This window comes from Artemia sp. Qi Xiang Cuo, chromosome 17, assembly GCF_049724085.1.
Source record: "Artemia sp. Qi Xiang Cuo chromosome 17, ASM4972408v1, whole genome shotgun sequence".
Lineage (NCBI taxonomy): Eukaryota > Metazoa > Arthropoda > Branchiopoda > Anostraca > Artemiidae > Artemia > Artemia sp. Qi Xiang Cuo.
This window is the reverse complement of record NC_142810.1, coordinates 36788601-36805090: the sequence shown is the minus strand read 5'-3', so window position 1 is coordinate 36805090 and position 16490 is coordinate 36788601. Positions and strand designations below refer to the sequence as shown.

Sequence of the window (16490 nt, the reverse complement as noted above, 5' to 3'; positions counted from 1 at the left end):
GAATTCAGATCATTTAGAAATTGATAATAAATGACTCTGTTAATTATTCTCTGTGGGTCTGATGATAATCTGAAACATCATCCAAGCTTCTTTCAATTTAAAAATTTACCTATTTGGTGTTTTTGTTTTTTTTTTGTCAGTAGAAAAGGAACAACAAAAGCCACATACTTTAAATTAGGTGCTTAAGATAGGGCTTAAAAATAATTTCTTCTACTTCTTACTTATTGTCCCCCTCTCTACTCTCAGCATTCTCAGGGGCGCGAGCCGTCCCTATATAGTGTCTTCATATGAAGTTATTTGAAATGCATTTCCAGAATTTCCTTTTTCTTTTAGTGAAAATATGTTGGGACTTATGTAGTCAAATGCACTCCATTAGTTTCAAATTGTTTTGCAGAAGGCTACTGTTTTCAATAGTATCGGTTATTATGGTGACTGTTACAAGCATACATGTACAATGTATATTCCAATCGAAACGCACTGATCAGTTCGTATTTAGTCTATGCGAAGTGAAACAATTTGGTTTATATTCATGTTCATCAAAGCGATAAGAAGGATTATTGAAGGGAGTTTACTGTCTTTAAAAATGGTGTATCTCATCAAAGTGAGCAAAATGAAGTGGGTTTGAGACGAATCGAGCTTATTCCTGGTGATTTTGGTTCGTTTAAGTTTCATTATTCATCTAAAATTTTTATATGCAACAGTATTCTTCGTCATTGCGATAATAATGCTTTATTTTGTCCACCTTCATGTTTCACGGCCTTTATCTATCGAATATTGTTATTTCGCCCCTAGAATTCGTTTTCTTTTTCGTATTATTGTGTTTTTGTAATAGGTATTTCAGAAGTTTCGCTTTGTTGTTTTTCTTTGTTTTTTTTTACGTTTGGCTTCATTTCTTGATACAGTACCGACCGCGGTATAGACATTATATGGACTACGGAAGTAACATAAAGAATATATTCTTGGATGAAATCGACTTAATAAGAAGTGGGTAAATGAAAGTGTTACCTTTCAAATGAGTCCTTATCCGTCTCTCGGCAATTTATTCAGTCAGCTGCTAGGCCTATTGAAAAATAAAATAAAAATAAAAGTGACAAATGAATGCTACTAAAGCTAAAATGTAATTTTCTTCAATTTTTGAGAGAGTTGAAAATCTCCAGCAAAGGATTTTTCGACCATGGGGGTTCCAACCGTTACTCCTTTTTTCTGTTTTTTGATCCGCCACAGTTTTCGAGAATTTTAAAGCTCTTCAATCCCCATAAAAAAAAATTGACGTTTTCTTTACTTTTCAGTCGGTCACTTAAAACGAGGAATAGCTACCATTACTGAATTTATATCAAATTGCGGTTATTCTAAATATAAAAACTTATTTAAAAACTCATTTTCCTACATTTTTTTCTAATGGGGTGAGGTTTGTTGTTTACCATGTGGTACGGCATGATATGAAATGATGTTTGATCATGGTTAGAATAGTAGCTGCAACACGTAGTAATAATAACATTTAAGGGTTTAAACAAAATACCTAGCTGTTTCGACTAGGGCAATGATAAAACTAGCACCATTTTAGGTAGTGGTGTGTATACATCCCATGTTCTTGTGGATGTTTACATATTGGGAGGATCCACCAACAACTAGGACATAAGTTATTAGAACACTAACCATCAATAGACAAAGCCATGAAGCTACGCCAAAGGCCTGAAAATTTCGATTCTATCTTGGCTCAGCGTGTTTATAATCGCCGTCGCCATTCATTTTGTTTGATAAAGCTTCCATTATTGCCCCCATTAAAGGTCTTATACAAGTTTTGAGGGAGGCATTTGATATAAGAAATATATATACCAAAAAGTTCCCTTTAATAGAGACACTGGTGAAGCTTACCTAAGCCCCATTTATAATGAACTTATGAATTCTAATCCTTTATATAATTTTTATTCAGAAACTATTCCTTCACAACAGATTTCAGACAATACCATACCTGGTAAGTGATTAGCGTTCAAAAAAGATTCATACAAAATGACTTCCCGGGATTGAATAGCTATTCAACGTTTGATATTTTTATTTAGTTACCCTTTCACCGTTGCCTGGAGAAGGCCTGTTTTAATTTAATATTTTATTTTTGAGGTTCGCTTTGTTTTTATTTTATCCTTATCCGTATATTTTTTCACTCTTTATTTACTTTTGTTTGCTAAGGACGGTTGAACGGAGGGCTTGACCGAAATATATGCATATTTGTCTTCCTTTTTTCACTGGCTTGAAATATTCTCGACATTCTTCTTCACATTTTTTTTTCATTTAGTAATAATATCATAAAGCCATGGCTTAATATAATCTGTGGCTTAAATTGGAACTTGATCGCTAGACGTTTCTCTCAAAAGACATCTCATTACGGTTCATAAATTTGGTTTTGAAAAATTGGTAGACGTAATCAAGTGTAAGAGCGAAGTTTAGCTCTAATCCTTCTATTCTTTACATCTGAGTAGGACCTATCAGCAGGACAAGTGAACTGTGATTGAGGACTACGCAGTTCTGGTCACGCTTGCCATCCTTAAAGACCTAATTTCCAAAACTTTCAGCTACGTTGAACAAAATGGCTTTCTAAAAATTTTGATTTGATGTGTTTGGGGAAAAGGTGGGTGTGAGAGGGGGGTTAGTTGCCCTCCAATAACTTTCGACTATTAAAAAGAGCACCAGTCCTTTGAATTTATAATCAAATGAGCCCTTTTTCAAGTTTCTAAATAAAAGTTTAACTTCAAGTTTACTAAATAAAAGCCCACAAAAGGTTCTTTTGCTGACTTACCTGAAACTAAGTAGATTGCTTATATTAAAAGTTCTGTTCGGCAATTTTATTTTTCATACGTTTGGATGGAATTTAAAGACGAAAATAAGGTATTTTTAAAGCATGTAAACTAAAAAAGATTTAACATATTTTTAATGTTTAAAATTTTCTATCATTAATATGTGTAATGTTCCCGCCCCTCAAAGCCCCAAATAGTTACGATACTTGGGCTGTGCTTCAAACAAATAAATAGCTTCAATTGAAAGCCGAATTTAGCCAATTAGTTTTGTATGTATTTGAAAGAAGAAACTGTTGATAAAAATTTATTGCATATTAGATTAATAAAACTAAATTGATCGTTACAAATATACTGGCATAAGAAAAAAGTGTTTTGCGTGTCTTTGTACATAGCAAAAAATCTGTGACGGAAATGAAATTTACATTTGATTTCAGGATAAATTTTGGTTCTAAATTTACATTCCTTTGCTATCTGAATAAGCAGAAAACCGAAAAATTTACCAACAGCATTCCTGGAAGTTTGGAGAGTAATTGATTTGTCAATATTCTAAAGAGAAAGAAAAACTGTATAAAACAAGCTGTAGAGAAATACAGTACTTGTCGAATAAAGTGCAAATAACATTCTAGCCTCTTGTGTGATCTAGAGGGCAGCAACGTCATCCTTTTTTGGTAATTTACGTCAGTTTAAATTTGGCTTCATTGTCCATTATAATATTGACGTATATTAGGCAATCCCTTTGTTTATAGGAATTTCTGTTCGTTTTAGGTTGGACATTTCATATAAGCTAAATTCTACTGGATTTGAGCTTTAACTTCCCCTTCACTCATCAAAAACTTCCTTTTTTACTTTTTTTTACTCTTTACTTTTTTTACTATTTTTATTGTCGGTTTTTAATTGTCATAGTGCTTGTATATGTTAATAGTAATGTTAGCTTTTATGTCTTATTAATTATAGCAGTTAATGCTATTAAAAGAAGAAACGGGGCAGCAGTGGTTTATGCTGTAGGAGTAGCTCCAAAAGTGTTTCGGTCTTCTGTATTACAATATTAGCCTCAGGTTAATTACCAACAGACTGAGTAATCTTTAAGCTCCATCTTTGATAGAAATCAAATAACATATCTGATGTATGTACTTTGTTGTTTTCGACTTTGGATTGTCACACTCCAATCTTAATGACTTTCATCGACTTATATTAATAATTCTGGACCATTCCTTTAATAATCCCTTAGTGTTTTGAGTCAAAAGAGGTGTAACATGTCTATAAGTGAAGTTGATGATCTGGAGGAAGATTCCCCTTTGAGCCTATACTAACATAAATTGAAATCCCTTTCTTTTCTCTAATTTCGAACAAAGGGCAACATGCCCAGCATATGTAAAATTTGTAATTAATTATTTTTGAAATCTTCGATGGACATTGCAACAATCTTGTTCGTAATAAAAAATATCAGTAATCCTCAAATACCAACTTTAGTCGGAATCAAACGCAATTTGTGAAATAAGCAGGTATGCCTCATTCTCAATAAAATTTTGCTAATGCCGAGATTTAGTTAGTGCTAATTTAAGCTGATTCGAATTTTTCATAGAATTTTTCATTGAATTTTTCATCCAATCGCAAAATTCAATGAAAAATCTGATTGACTCAAATTAGCGCTTGCTAAATTGTGACATTAGTAAAATTTCATTGTGATTGGCCCTTTACTGTGCTTTGACTGTGACCATTCGTACCACAATTTTAATGATCGTTACTCTGTTCATGCTTCGGTATGTTGGGTGACTGACGTTATTCGATATTTCATCAAGTCTTCAAATAAATCATATCACTACAGAAAACAAAAAACAAGACTTAAAATAGCTGACTGATGACCAATTTTGTACTTGTTTAAATATCTGAAGATTATAGCATTGTCTTGTATTATTTATGCCAATGTTACATAGAATTGACAAGAAAATTGATGGCGTAGGCTGGAAAGGAGGCATTTGCCCACCTAAGACCCGTCCTTCGCCCAATATGAGCGTCTGGTGCACAATCTCAAAAGTATGTTCAAGATATAGACCTGGATATCTTGGATATTTTAGTCAATTCATTTTTTAAGTAGAGTCTTGTAAATTTTTCTGTTTGCAGGTGACGCCCGGTGTTAATACTCTTGGGAAGAGTACTTCTAGTCAGAACAGGCTGTTAAGTGAGTCCAGCTTAGGTGACTTTTCTCAGTCAAGGCAAGGGAGTCTGGACAGTGTCTCATCAATTCCAATAGCTGTTTCCCCGGAATCTCAGGTAGTCATTTCTATGGTTTCTGCTATTGAAGTTTAAAAGAGGCATTTCTGTAAATTTGTATGAGTTTTCATGTTTTTAGGAGTTTTGGGGGTATTCTTAAAGTGAATCCCCAAAAATTATGATTGTTAATTTAATTTGCTTCCATTTCACTTCAGTTTTGGCGGGGAACCGTAACATATCATGCTAGGATTAAAGTATGGAGGGAGGAACCTTTTATAAGGGATAGCTTAATAGTGAGGAATCGAAGTGGGTAATAGCATCCTGTAATAAAAATATAAAAGATCTCAGTTATATTGAAAAATCGATTCTCTCTACCCTTCTTGCAACTAAGACATATGTGCTTTCATTATTTAGACACTGACGCATTAAGTTTTTTTTTTTTTTTTTTTTTTTTTTTTTTTTTTTTTTTTTTTGAACGAAGGAGCAGATGCACTACAAGCTTGTTGCAGCATTAATCCGCCTGAAGCGGGCAATCTGCAAAACTCTCTTTTTTCCTACCCTGCTTAAGCTTCTGGTTAGGACACCTCCAAAGAATTTCCTTAAGATCTTAAATTCGTTTTTTAAGTCTCATCCAAGCCTAATCTGGGGCATCCAGCATTTCTCTGACCTTTTTGTGGGCTATTTTGGGGAATTTCTACAAAATCAGTGTTTATGCATCTGAAGGACAGGTCAAAGTCGTTTAAGCTGCTTTTTCATATGTATGTATTTTATGCTACACCAATTGTCTCTTCAAAACCTAAAAACAGCAGACATTAATCTGGTAAGGAGGGTAGTATAGTAGCCCTTCTTCATTTCCTCACAAAAACCTTCTAAAATATTGAAAAAAAAAATCAAAGCAAAAGTGTAGTTTGACTTATAATAGAAGCTTTCCAGCCCCACTCTCTTATGAACGATAGAATTACACAATATTTTTCGTAAGTATCTTGTCTCACAAATAAATCTTTCAGATTATAGTTAATATAAACAGTTGATTTATACAGATTCCACATATGTTTAGAGACGATATTTACCACCACGTGGAGTCCTCTTTTTTTTAAACCAGTCAACCATGTGTAAAGAGTTTCCATGCTTTTGAGTTGATCGAATATAATTTTTCTTCAATATCGATTTTGCTTCTTTTTTTAAAAAAAAAGCTGCTTTGTGGTTTGAAAGGGTAGACAATGGCATCTTACTGTTGCAAAATCTCTCTATTTGCTTAAACTGACACTACTGCTCGAAATATGTATTTGAATGGACCTTCCTCCAATTTTCTACGACCATCGTTCGATATGATTATATGTAGTATAAACAAAAATTAAAAGTTCAGGAGCTTCAAAGCTATTCTTCTCATGGTAAGTTCTGAGGTTTTTCGTTTTTATATAAGAATCAAAACTTCTTGCTTGGGAATCGAAACTGCCCCTTATTGCAGATTCTCCTCCTTGTCATAAAATCATTCAGATTGTCTTGTGCTGTGTACTGATTGTCTTGTGTGAACTCTTGACGAGCAATTTTAAATTTCGAAAATTATGCATTTCCAATTAGCCCAAAATTATATTTTTTGGTGCTTTCATTAAAAGCACAAATTTCCTAGTTTGATATTAATGCTAAAACATCACTGGGTGAAGCAGGGCATTTTTACGAAGATGATAGATGGCTCTCGCGCCGTTGAGGCTGCAAGTCATTCTATCCTAGTTTAACTTGTTCAGTGCCTTGAAATACTCCTCCCTTTGCGATGAAAGTGGTATTAATCAAAACTGTATTAATAGTGCTATTCTTTGTGACTGAGGCTGCTGCTGAAAACTGGATTGATCAATGCAAAAAAGGTACTTTCATTTCTTTTGCTGTTTTGGCGCCATCTGTCATAGCCACACTCGTCACTGAGAATTTATAAAAATATAGATGACGTTCCCTTCGTTCGCAAGCAAACAAGAAGAGGACGCAGAGGTGGCAGAAAGAAATTTAAGATTGACGTGTTAGTCACCTACGAACGATTGGCCAGCCAAAAGCCTAAGCGTGAGAGGTGTTTAGTCTCAATCCCGCGCGTGAGCCTACCGCCCCGGCTGATCCCTGACAACAATGCTCCTACCAATGATTTCGGGTCTGATTGTCCTCCAGTATTATCGACGCAGGTTCTCTCTTGTAAAAACCAACTTCAAACTTCCTTCTGAGCAACGTCCGCTCACTAACGAATAAAGTAGATGAGTTAGATGTCATTCTACGTCAGAATAATATCCATATCGCCGCAATTACCGAAACATGGCAGCTCGATGAAACAAGTGGAAGGATGGCTGGTTACAAGGTTTTCTTGAACACTAGAACAGACAGGATTGGCGGAGGTGTTGCCCTGTATGTACGCGATGATATCCCCTGCAAATATTTAGATAACTTCAATGACCCTAACCATGAAACGATCTGGGCATTATGCAAGCCAAAACATTTACCACGAGATGTCTCTTGCATCATTATTGCAAGTATCTACTATCCTGAAAGCGCCAAAAACAGACGGCTGTTGGTATCCTACCTTCAGTCTACGTTAGACACATTACGTCAGCGGTATAGCCACCCGGGCTTCATAATAGCTGGTGACTTCAACCAAACAAAGAAACAATGGCTTGCCAATACGCTGGGTATGTCACAAGTGGTCAAGATACCCACCCATGTGCCCAGGAGCACCCTTGACCTTATTCTTACAAACCTTGCTCCATATTACAAAGACGTGTCTTCGAACGGGCCATTGGGCAAAACGGACCATCACACTCTGCTGATGAAGGCAAAAAGTGAAATCAGGAAACTTAAGAAAATAAAAGTACTCCGGAGACCTATTACGAAGTCTGCCATTAATACGTACGGAATGTGGGTCGGTACTCACTGCTTCAGCGAAGTATACAACGAAAGCGATGTCAACAGGAAAGCAGAAATATTTCAGTCCCTACTCTTTGACAAATGCTTAGAAGTTTTCCTGGAAAAGCAATTTGTCGTGAGCAAATCTGACAAGCCCTGGATCACTCCAAAAATAAAATAGCTGAGTCGCGAAAAAAACACTGTAAGGCAGTCAAGTAGTGACGCAACGTCGTTACGATTATTAAGAAACAAAATAGTTAGCCTTTGTCGCGAGGCAAGAAAGTCCTTCGGAAAATCCCTTTCGGACCCTGAAATAAAAAAGGATCCCCGTAAATGGCACCGTCTAGTGAGGCAGATTGCTGGAAAAACAGTATCATCCAGTATCCGTATTCTGAACGATGATGGGTCACTCGTGAGTGCAAATGACGTCAACAATTACTTTACTGACATTTGTACATCCTTTCCTGCCCCAACTAACACTGAAATAGAGAATCTACTGTCAATATGCCCTGACGAAGGTGAAATCGAAATAGTTGAGTATCAAGTTTTCAAAGAGCTGAACAAGTTGTGTCCATCCAATAGCTCTTTTCCTGAAGAGCTGCCTATAAGGTTAATACGAGAGTTCTCTCTTTTCCTGGCCAAGCCACTTGGACACATCATCAGCGAATGTTTCGCCCAGTCAACTTTCCCGTCGTGCTGGAAACGCGCATTTGTGCGTGTTATACCGAAGACTAAAACACCCAAATGTTGCAACGAGTTACGACCGATATCAATCACATCTACCTTTGCAAAAGTCACCGAGTCATTCATCCTGCGTGAATTGCTCAAGCAAACGCGGGAAAACATAGACCGTTACCAGTATGGCGGCCTCAAAGGTTGCAATACCTTGATATACCTCGTGCGCCTAGTTGACATTATCTTTAAGTGGCTTGACAAGGGCAGTACCTTCATTGACCTAGCTCTCGCCGATTTCAGGAAGGCATTTGACCTGATTTGTCATCTTACGGCAGCAAAAAATATGCGAGCAATGGGCGCACAGAAGCGGTCTCTTGCATTAGTGATGAGCTTCCTCCAGGACAGAATGCAGTGTGTATTTCCATTGTTTGAAGGTGACTTGATCTCATACTGGTCTAAACTTACCTGTGGAGCCCCTCAGGGTACAAGACTTGCTGGTTTCATATTTATCTCCCTCATCAACTTCCTCCTTCAGAATTTCGAAGAGCGACTCAAATTCGTCGACGATTTATCATTTGTCCTCAAATACCTCGTCAGAGAAGGTGTAATCGAACGTCAGTTCAGCGAGACCCTTCTGGCATCCTTCTCTGAGGACTGTGAACGTTTCAAGTTGACACTGAATGCAGATAAATCAATGATCCTCAGGTTTTGCCCCTTAAAACGTGATCTGGAATTCCCGCAAGTCCCTTTCCCTGTTGTTTCATCTGCAAAAATCCTCGGAGTCACATTATCGATGGACTGCACATTCACCGAACACGTGGAGAAGGTTATTAAGGCTGGCAATGCATCACTTTAGACCCTCATCCTGATGCGCAGGTTTGGCGGCGACACTCAAAGCCTAAAAAATGCCTATATTACGTATGTGAGACCTCTACTCGAATATGCCGTCGCTGTCTGGGGACCTTCTGTCCAGAGCACCCACTACCTTTGCGATCACCTTGAATCTTTGCAGAAACGAGCTGTTAACATAATCGTTGGTAACAGAAGTGACGACTACAACAAACTCTTGCAAGAACTGAACCTTGAATCTCTCAGCGACAGACGATTATCACTGATCATGTCCCTCGGCAAGTCACTGCTATCTTCGCCCCATCACAGACTGATCCTCCCACCTGATGCTCCTGTTAACCAAAGAACCAGATCCCAGTCGAAGCTGCAACCCCCTGTCTGCAGGACCAACCGCTACAAAAACACGTTTGTCCCCTCTTTCGTAGAAGCATACAACAAGACTTAGTGTTTTTTGAATTCACGTGTTTGTGTTTTTATAGTTTTATTTGTATTTTTTTTTTTTTCATATTGTTGTAAAGACGACATAAATTAGCCATGGCTAAGCTGTTCGATCTTAATAAACCTATGTCTATGTCTATGTCTATGTCTAAGCACAAGTTCTATGGGCTCCTCAGTATTGCCAGGACAGAAAAAACCTTTCAAATTAGATTTGGCCTTTAGGATCACGAGGTTAGTACAGCCCAGTGATCGATTGAGCAATTAATGAGTTATATTCTATTTAGTTGTCCCTTTGTAATCTTTTAGTGCCTTTGTTCAGGCCGCAACCAGTTTTGACCCTGTCCTAGAACAGGTTTTTTATGTCTTTTAATGTCTGATTCTGAAAACCATTCCGTTTAAGTTAACTTTCTCCATTTTAATGAGATAACAACCAATGTTATTTAGTCCCTTATGTCAATTTTTTTTAATTTTATAGTAACGTTTTAAAACGTTTTAACGTTTTTAAATGAATACTCCATCCACGTTAAAATTATTATCTTATGTTTTCCCTTGCGCAATATGTTTCGAATTTGCAATATACTTCCTTTAAGAATCTATTTATCTTTTTTTGCATCGCGAGAAATATAGGCATCAATCTAGAGGAGGAAGGCTTTGGGCCAGGGTTTAGGATCTTAATATATTGAAAAGGCTGGGCTTCAGTTCCTTACGTAAAGAGAAAAATTGTTGTCATTGGGAAAGTTTCAATAATGTATTAAAGGTATTCAATAATGTAATCACAGGATAAAAAAATTTTTTTATTCCTTAGCAATTAAGACAATAAGCACTTGAACGAGGCCTTGACCCTACTCACACTTCCAATCACCTAGGACAAATCACTTAGGCCATGGCCTGTAAAATAAATTCAGGTTACTCTTCCCTCCCTAGGTTCACACAGACAGCAAAGTTACATTGGTAATTCGTCAATTGCATAATGAGCAATTTTAGTTGCAATTACGTTCACAGACGATTTTATGTCACCTTGACAATATTCAATTTCATCTTCCGTGGCTTTTGCCGTTGTTAAGAAAAAATGCCCTTTTGCCCATAAAAGTTTATTCTTTTTCTTCTTTAATTCTAATAATTGCTTGACGATGCAACTCAAATTGCTAAAGTCGGCAACTAAGTTACTGTGACCAAACCAAACATCAAATCACCTAGGTACAACCAAACACAATCAACGACAAAGAAGGGTCCATAGACATGCAGCATTATTATTAGTAAATCATAACCTTAATCAAACTTATCATAACCATCATAAACGTAAAAGCAAAACACCTAAAATCTAATATTTTTAGAGCGGCTTTCTCTGTTTTTCTATTTAATGTTTTCTCTTGTTTTTAGAGGGTGAAGTTATGGAATTAATTAAATGAAAATATTAAAAGTAGGGATTTAAATGAATTTAAATGGTTTGTGAAGAATGGGTTGTTTTCTCAGTATAATTTTAAACATTAAATTAATAGTATGCATAGTTGATACAGTAAAATGGCATTAAATTGTTAAATCTAGTATCTTATTTTGATTGATGTGTGTTAAAGAAGGAGTTGATTGTTGAGTGTTTAAGCTAGTGGTAGCTGGGCACATGATGTTTTGTTTTTTAAATCCCTTCTGTTAATTAATGTTGATTACTTATATTGTTTTCTTCTTTTTGTGGATTTGTTTGGTTATCCCTCCTCCATATCATGCTGTGGCATTTGGAGGGGATGTGTTTATGCAAAGTTTTTTTTGTTAAAAAGCGATTTTAAATAAAATAAATTAATGAAATATTCTCAAGTGATCACCTTCCGCCTGGGCTCGTCAGAGAAATACCCACTTGCCTATATGGTTTGGCACATTAAATCTCTGACCCAGGCAAAGTGGCGTGCCTACCATAAGTTCTTCATGATATCCCCGTGACTGGTGATGGTTGTGAAACATATTTTGACTTCAGCGTGTTTTATCTTTAAGGACCCTATCTTACTCGCCTCATTGTACACTGCTGTAGGTAAATTTCGGAAACAAAATCTGGAAAGGTAATATAAAGTTAGTTTTTTGGTTACTTGCAGGATTTAATTTCAATGTCTTTTAATAAAATATCATTTTTTCTGCCTCAATTCACAATTTTATCTTTCCTTTTTCTCTTCAACCCAACTCAATTCTTTTTCCTTTCCTTTTTCTTGATCTAAGAAGTAATTGTCGCCTCAATGCGCAACAACTATTTATAGAGCTTTGGGCTATCATTCTGCTGTCTTTTACCGCAAACTTCAACGAATGGTTAAAAATTTCACGGTGTTCTCCATTTAAAAGAGTGTATGTCTTGATACTTTGGTTGTCATAAAAGTTTTCAGCATCAGGGTTCAGGATCTAATATTTCACGAATTTAAGGATCGAATAACCATTTCGATGCAAGCGGAGGACAATTGAAAAGAAATATTTGCGTGATTGTTAATGCTTATTTGATCTTTTGGTTCCAGTGTTGGAGAATTTCATACCAAGACTATTTTGTAGTTGCATTGCATCATCCTACGCCTTCCTCTTCTTCTTCCATAGTATGTCCGCCATGTTATGGCAGAACCAGTTTCTTTGAATTGTATTTGTTGATTTATGTTTTTAGGACACAATAATATCTGAAGCCGCTTCGAAAAACCAGTTGAGAAAAACAGAAGCTGCACAAGTATACCAAGAAGAGAGACCAAAATCAGACGATCATCTTAATCCTCTTCCATCACCTGTAACTCCGTTAGATTCTGGAGAGTTGAAGATATCAACATTATTTAGAAATCCAGCTGGTGTTGTTAGTTGTATTTTTCCACTAGAAGGTAGGAGTACCCCACTCTTCAGTGATGTCAGAGAAACATCAACTCCTATTAATAAGGAAAACCTTCCCCCCACTGGTCTCACAAGATCTTCGTCACAGGTTCCTGCATTGCAGTCAGTCATGCTGCAGAAAAAGGAACAGTGGCTGCTGGGTAGTTCGTTTTCTATCTTTTTCTTTATTATATATATTTTTTTGCTCTTGTCCGTATCAAGCGTGTACGTATGAATTGATTTTGAAGGGATACATTTAACGGGAGACTATTTAGGCAAAATATAAACTTTTTGGGGAATTGTAAACAGAATTAACAGGAGAGTTATAAAAAAAATATCTTAGAAAATTTTTTTTAGAAATATTATGAAGATTTAATCTTGTAGAGGTTTGGTTTTGGATATTACCCGTATGTGCCTTGTCCATGTAGCTTATTCTGTTATTTAAGTGTATGTATGTTACCGTGAATGTCCGAAATCTGGTTAATGTCGATGTTCACCGATGAATGTCCGAAATTCCTTTTTCTCTGCTTGGATTCAATTAGCTTTGCGAGTCAGCTTTTTCAGTCTTATGCAAGCTATGATGGTAAAAGTTAAAAGTTACGTTAGATTATGTTAGATTAGGTTAAATTTGGTTACAAATATCAGAAATGGGTTAAAAACCTAAGCTACCCTAAGCCAACCTAACCTGTCATCATCAAATCTTGCATTAAACTGAAAAAGTTGATTGGGAACAGGCTGACCAAATCAAAGGAGAAAAAAAAAGGGATTTTGGACATTAACCGGTGAATGTCGACATTCACCAATTTCGGACGTTCACGGTAACATGTATATATAGGGCAGCCTGGCTAAATTTATTCTAGATAAAACTTGAGGTTAGAATAATACCATGGAAGGAAATCAAGAAGAGATTTGCTTTACCCAGTTAGTTTATTTGATACAATTCTTTGAAATCCCCAAAAAATGACAGTTTGCAGAATTTAACGTTTATTGGCCTTGCAATGCTCTCGACTTAAACAACCGCAGCTCTGACAAGTAATTTTTTTGTTTTGAATGAGGAATTAATCCAACACTGGTTTGTATCATTGCCAGCTTTATTGCAGATTGGTGTTAGGCTGTTGAATCTAAAGGCAGTTGCGAAAATTCAGAGTCTCTGCCGATTTATAATGGAGCTCCCTATAATCGAGCTCCCTAAAGAACTATTCGTGGTTTTTACTTTTCGCATAATTGTCAATTGTTTGGTTGCTAATTGTTAATTATGTTTCCCAGACATGGATTTTCATTGAGGACAAGACAATCCTTAAGTTTTGTAAAAGAAATTCTAAAAGTAGCACAATTGAAAAACGGAACGACATTTCTGAATAAAAATAGAGGCATAGTAAAAATAAAAGTGTATAATTCCTTTGAAATCAAACATTTCCTAAGCCAAATAGTCCGCATAAAATAGAAATTATTTCCAGAAAAGGAAAACCTACTCTAAACTGGCACAAGTTTCGAAAAAAAAACTCATAGAAGACAATGAGTTTTTTTAGCTCCCTCCTTCTCTAAAACTTTTGAATGCACTATAATATATTGAATATTATACTCTTTTGTAATTTTAGTTCGTCTCTTTATTTATTAGTTTCGATTATGTGTCATTTTAATTTTTATTATTTGAATTGTGACTTGCAATCATTTCTTTTATGATGACTTAAGTTTTTTTACGATTTTATAGACTTAAGTTTTGATTCGGCAGAAATTTTTAATTAATGGTATTAGCAAATGAAATATGATTTGTTTATTATCTAGAATAGGGTGAAAGCTGTTTTTTTTTAAAATAAAAGTTTCACAAAGGCAAACCCTATAAATTAAAAAAAGTCGCCAATCTGAACCGTCATCTTGTTTTACGATATTAAAGTGCGGTCAAGTTTTTCTTGCGTGCGTTTTGCAACTAGCACAAGCCAACATAGCTGAACTGAAACTCTTAGTTTTCTGTTGCAACCTTATTTGAACTAAGTTCAAATTTATTATGATTGTAACAATGGCTGTATGAAGAGTGGATACGTTACCAAGAATCAAGGCAAAGACTCTAAAAAAAATCTGATTTTCTTTCGACTTTGAAGAAAAATTCATTGAGCCTAGTTTTCGTTTCATACTTCTATGTTTTACTAGGAAAATATAATAATTAGCATGTTAAATTACTGTTTACCACTTTTGCTCATTATGATCAAAAGTAATGGATCAAATTTAGTTTTTAAACTTTGGAAGACTATGTTTCGGAATTTCCACTTTTTTGAGGTTTACCCGCTTTAATGATGTATTAAATGGATCTGAATTATTGATCAATTTTGTTTTTCTTTATTTTCTTTCTTTTTTTCATTCATTCCGTATCATTCCTGTTTTTACACAGCGTAATTGTGTCACTTTTTCAGGATAAAAAGAAGTGAATAATCAAAAGAAATTAAATTTAAGAAAGCAGTAGAATTAAATTGGTTCAAAATGTCGTTTTGTGTTTCAAGCAATCCCGCGGGACCCTCCTTTAAACACAACCGTATTTTTTAGGCAATATATATGATGCAAATGTCTTTATACTAATTAGTATAAATTAATATAAGACTCTTTACTACTTTTTCTCAATTATCACCAAAAGCAATGAATCAAAATTAGTTTTTGAACTTCGAATGTATCTTTCTCGAAATTTACACTTTTTTGAAATTTATCCGCTTTAATGACGAAAGCTTCATATATTAAATTAATTCGGATAGTTAATCAGTTTTTTTTTTCATTCATTTATTTGATCATCCTTTAATGAGGATCTGACGATGATCACTTTTGTTTATCAGCAATAGTATTCATTTTATTTATCATGTTATCTTTTGTTTTCTTACCCATCGTAGTTGTATCACCTTTACAGGATAACTATGTCCTTATTTAGTACAGATTTTATATGAAAGTCAAAAAGGGAAATAATGGTTAAAACTGTAGATGAATTAAAAACAAAAAACTATGAAAAATTGAAAGAGAAAAGCCATTAAAGTGGAAGGGGAATTTTCCACCTGGAAAGTTCCCCTAGCCTTGCCATCGATTAGATTTTTCTCCTTCAATGCTGTAATAACTGTAATAACTTAGATTTTTTCATTTCAGTGCTGTAATAACTGGAAAAGAGAATATTTGTAATATAATGCGGTTACATATTTGCACATTAGGGATGGTGGGCGGTGTTGGCTTTCTAAAGTCAATTAGTTACTTTTCAAGTTAACTTTTTTTATTAGTTGCACATCATTAGGAATTTTAAAGAAAGTTTATTTTTGAATTTAAATTGGCTCAAAATGTTGTTTCTTGTTTCAGCAAATAATATTGGAGCAATCCTTCTAAACCGCTCTTTAAACACAAAGTTATTTTTCAGGCTATCAAACTTGGTTGACGAAAAATTAAGGGGAAGTCCATTTGGTTTACGGAGAAAAATCACGAATGGGCAGTTTAGCGCCTTAGTCTGGCTTCTAACGCTTCTAATTTGTACAACTCTGGGTGGCTTTCCTATTTGAGGTGCTATTATTAAACACTTTTTTCTCTTGATTTTAAATTACCTCGCCTTTTCTGTATAAGTCTATTAAGAGCCTTGTTAAAGAGGGGACGTTTTGAGTTTCTGGTGTTTTCTGGTTCACTCTTCAATTGCCGTGCGAGTATAAAGACTTGGTCTTGGGGAGAGTCATAGTAGATTCTAAAATGACAAGATTGGCTTTATTTTTGATATGTCATACTGTTTTATTTCAATATCTGTCGCAAGACTGAGACGGGAACTTCAGGTTTTAGTAAGAGATTCGTAACTAAGTTTTTCTATTAATT

The 16490-nt window shown here is 35.3% G+C and overlaps 1 protein-coding gene across 1 annotated transcript in view; it reads left to right on the top strand.

Moving 5' to 3' along the window:
* The window catches only part of LOC148942152 (uncharacterized), a 146309-nt gene that overhangs the window by 112002 nt on the left and 17817 nt on the right, over positions 1-16490 (top strand). Inside the window, exons 20-21 of the mRNA XM_089103692.1 lie at positions 4914-5063; positions 12475-12829. Coding sequence (XP_088959818.1) covers positions 4914-5063; positions 12475-12829 — 505 coding nt within the window. The remainder of the gene's footprint in view (positions 1-4913; positions 5064-12474; positions 12830-16490) is intronic.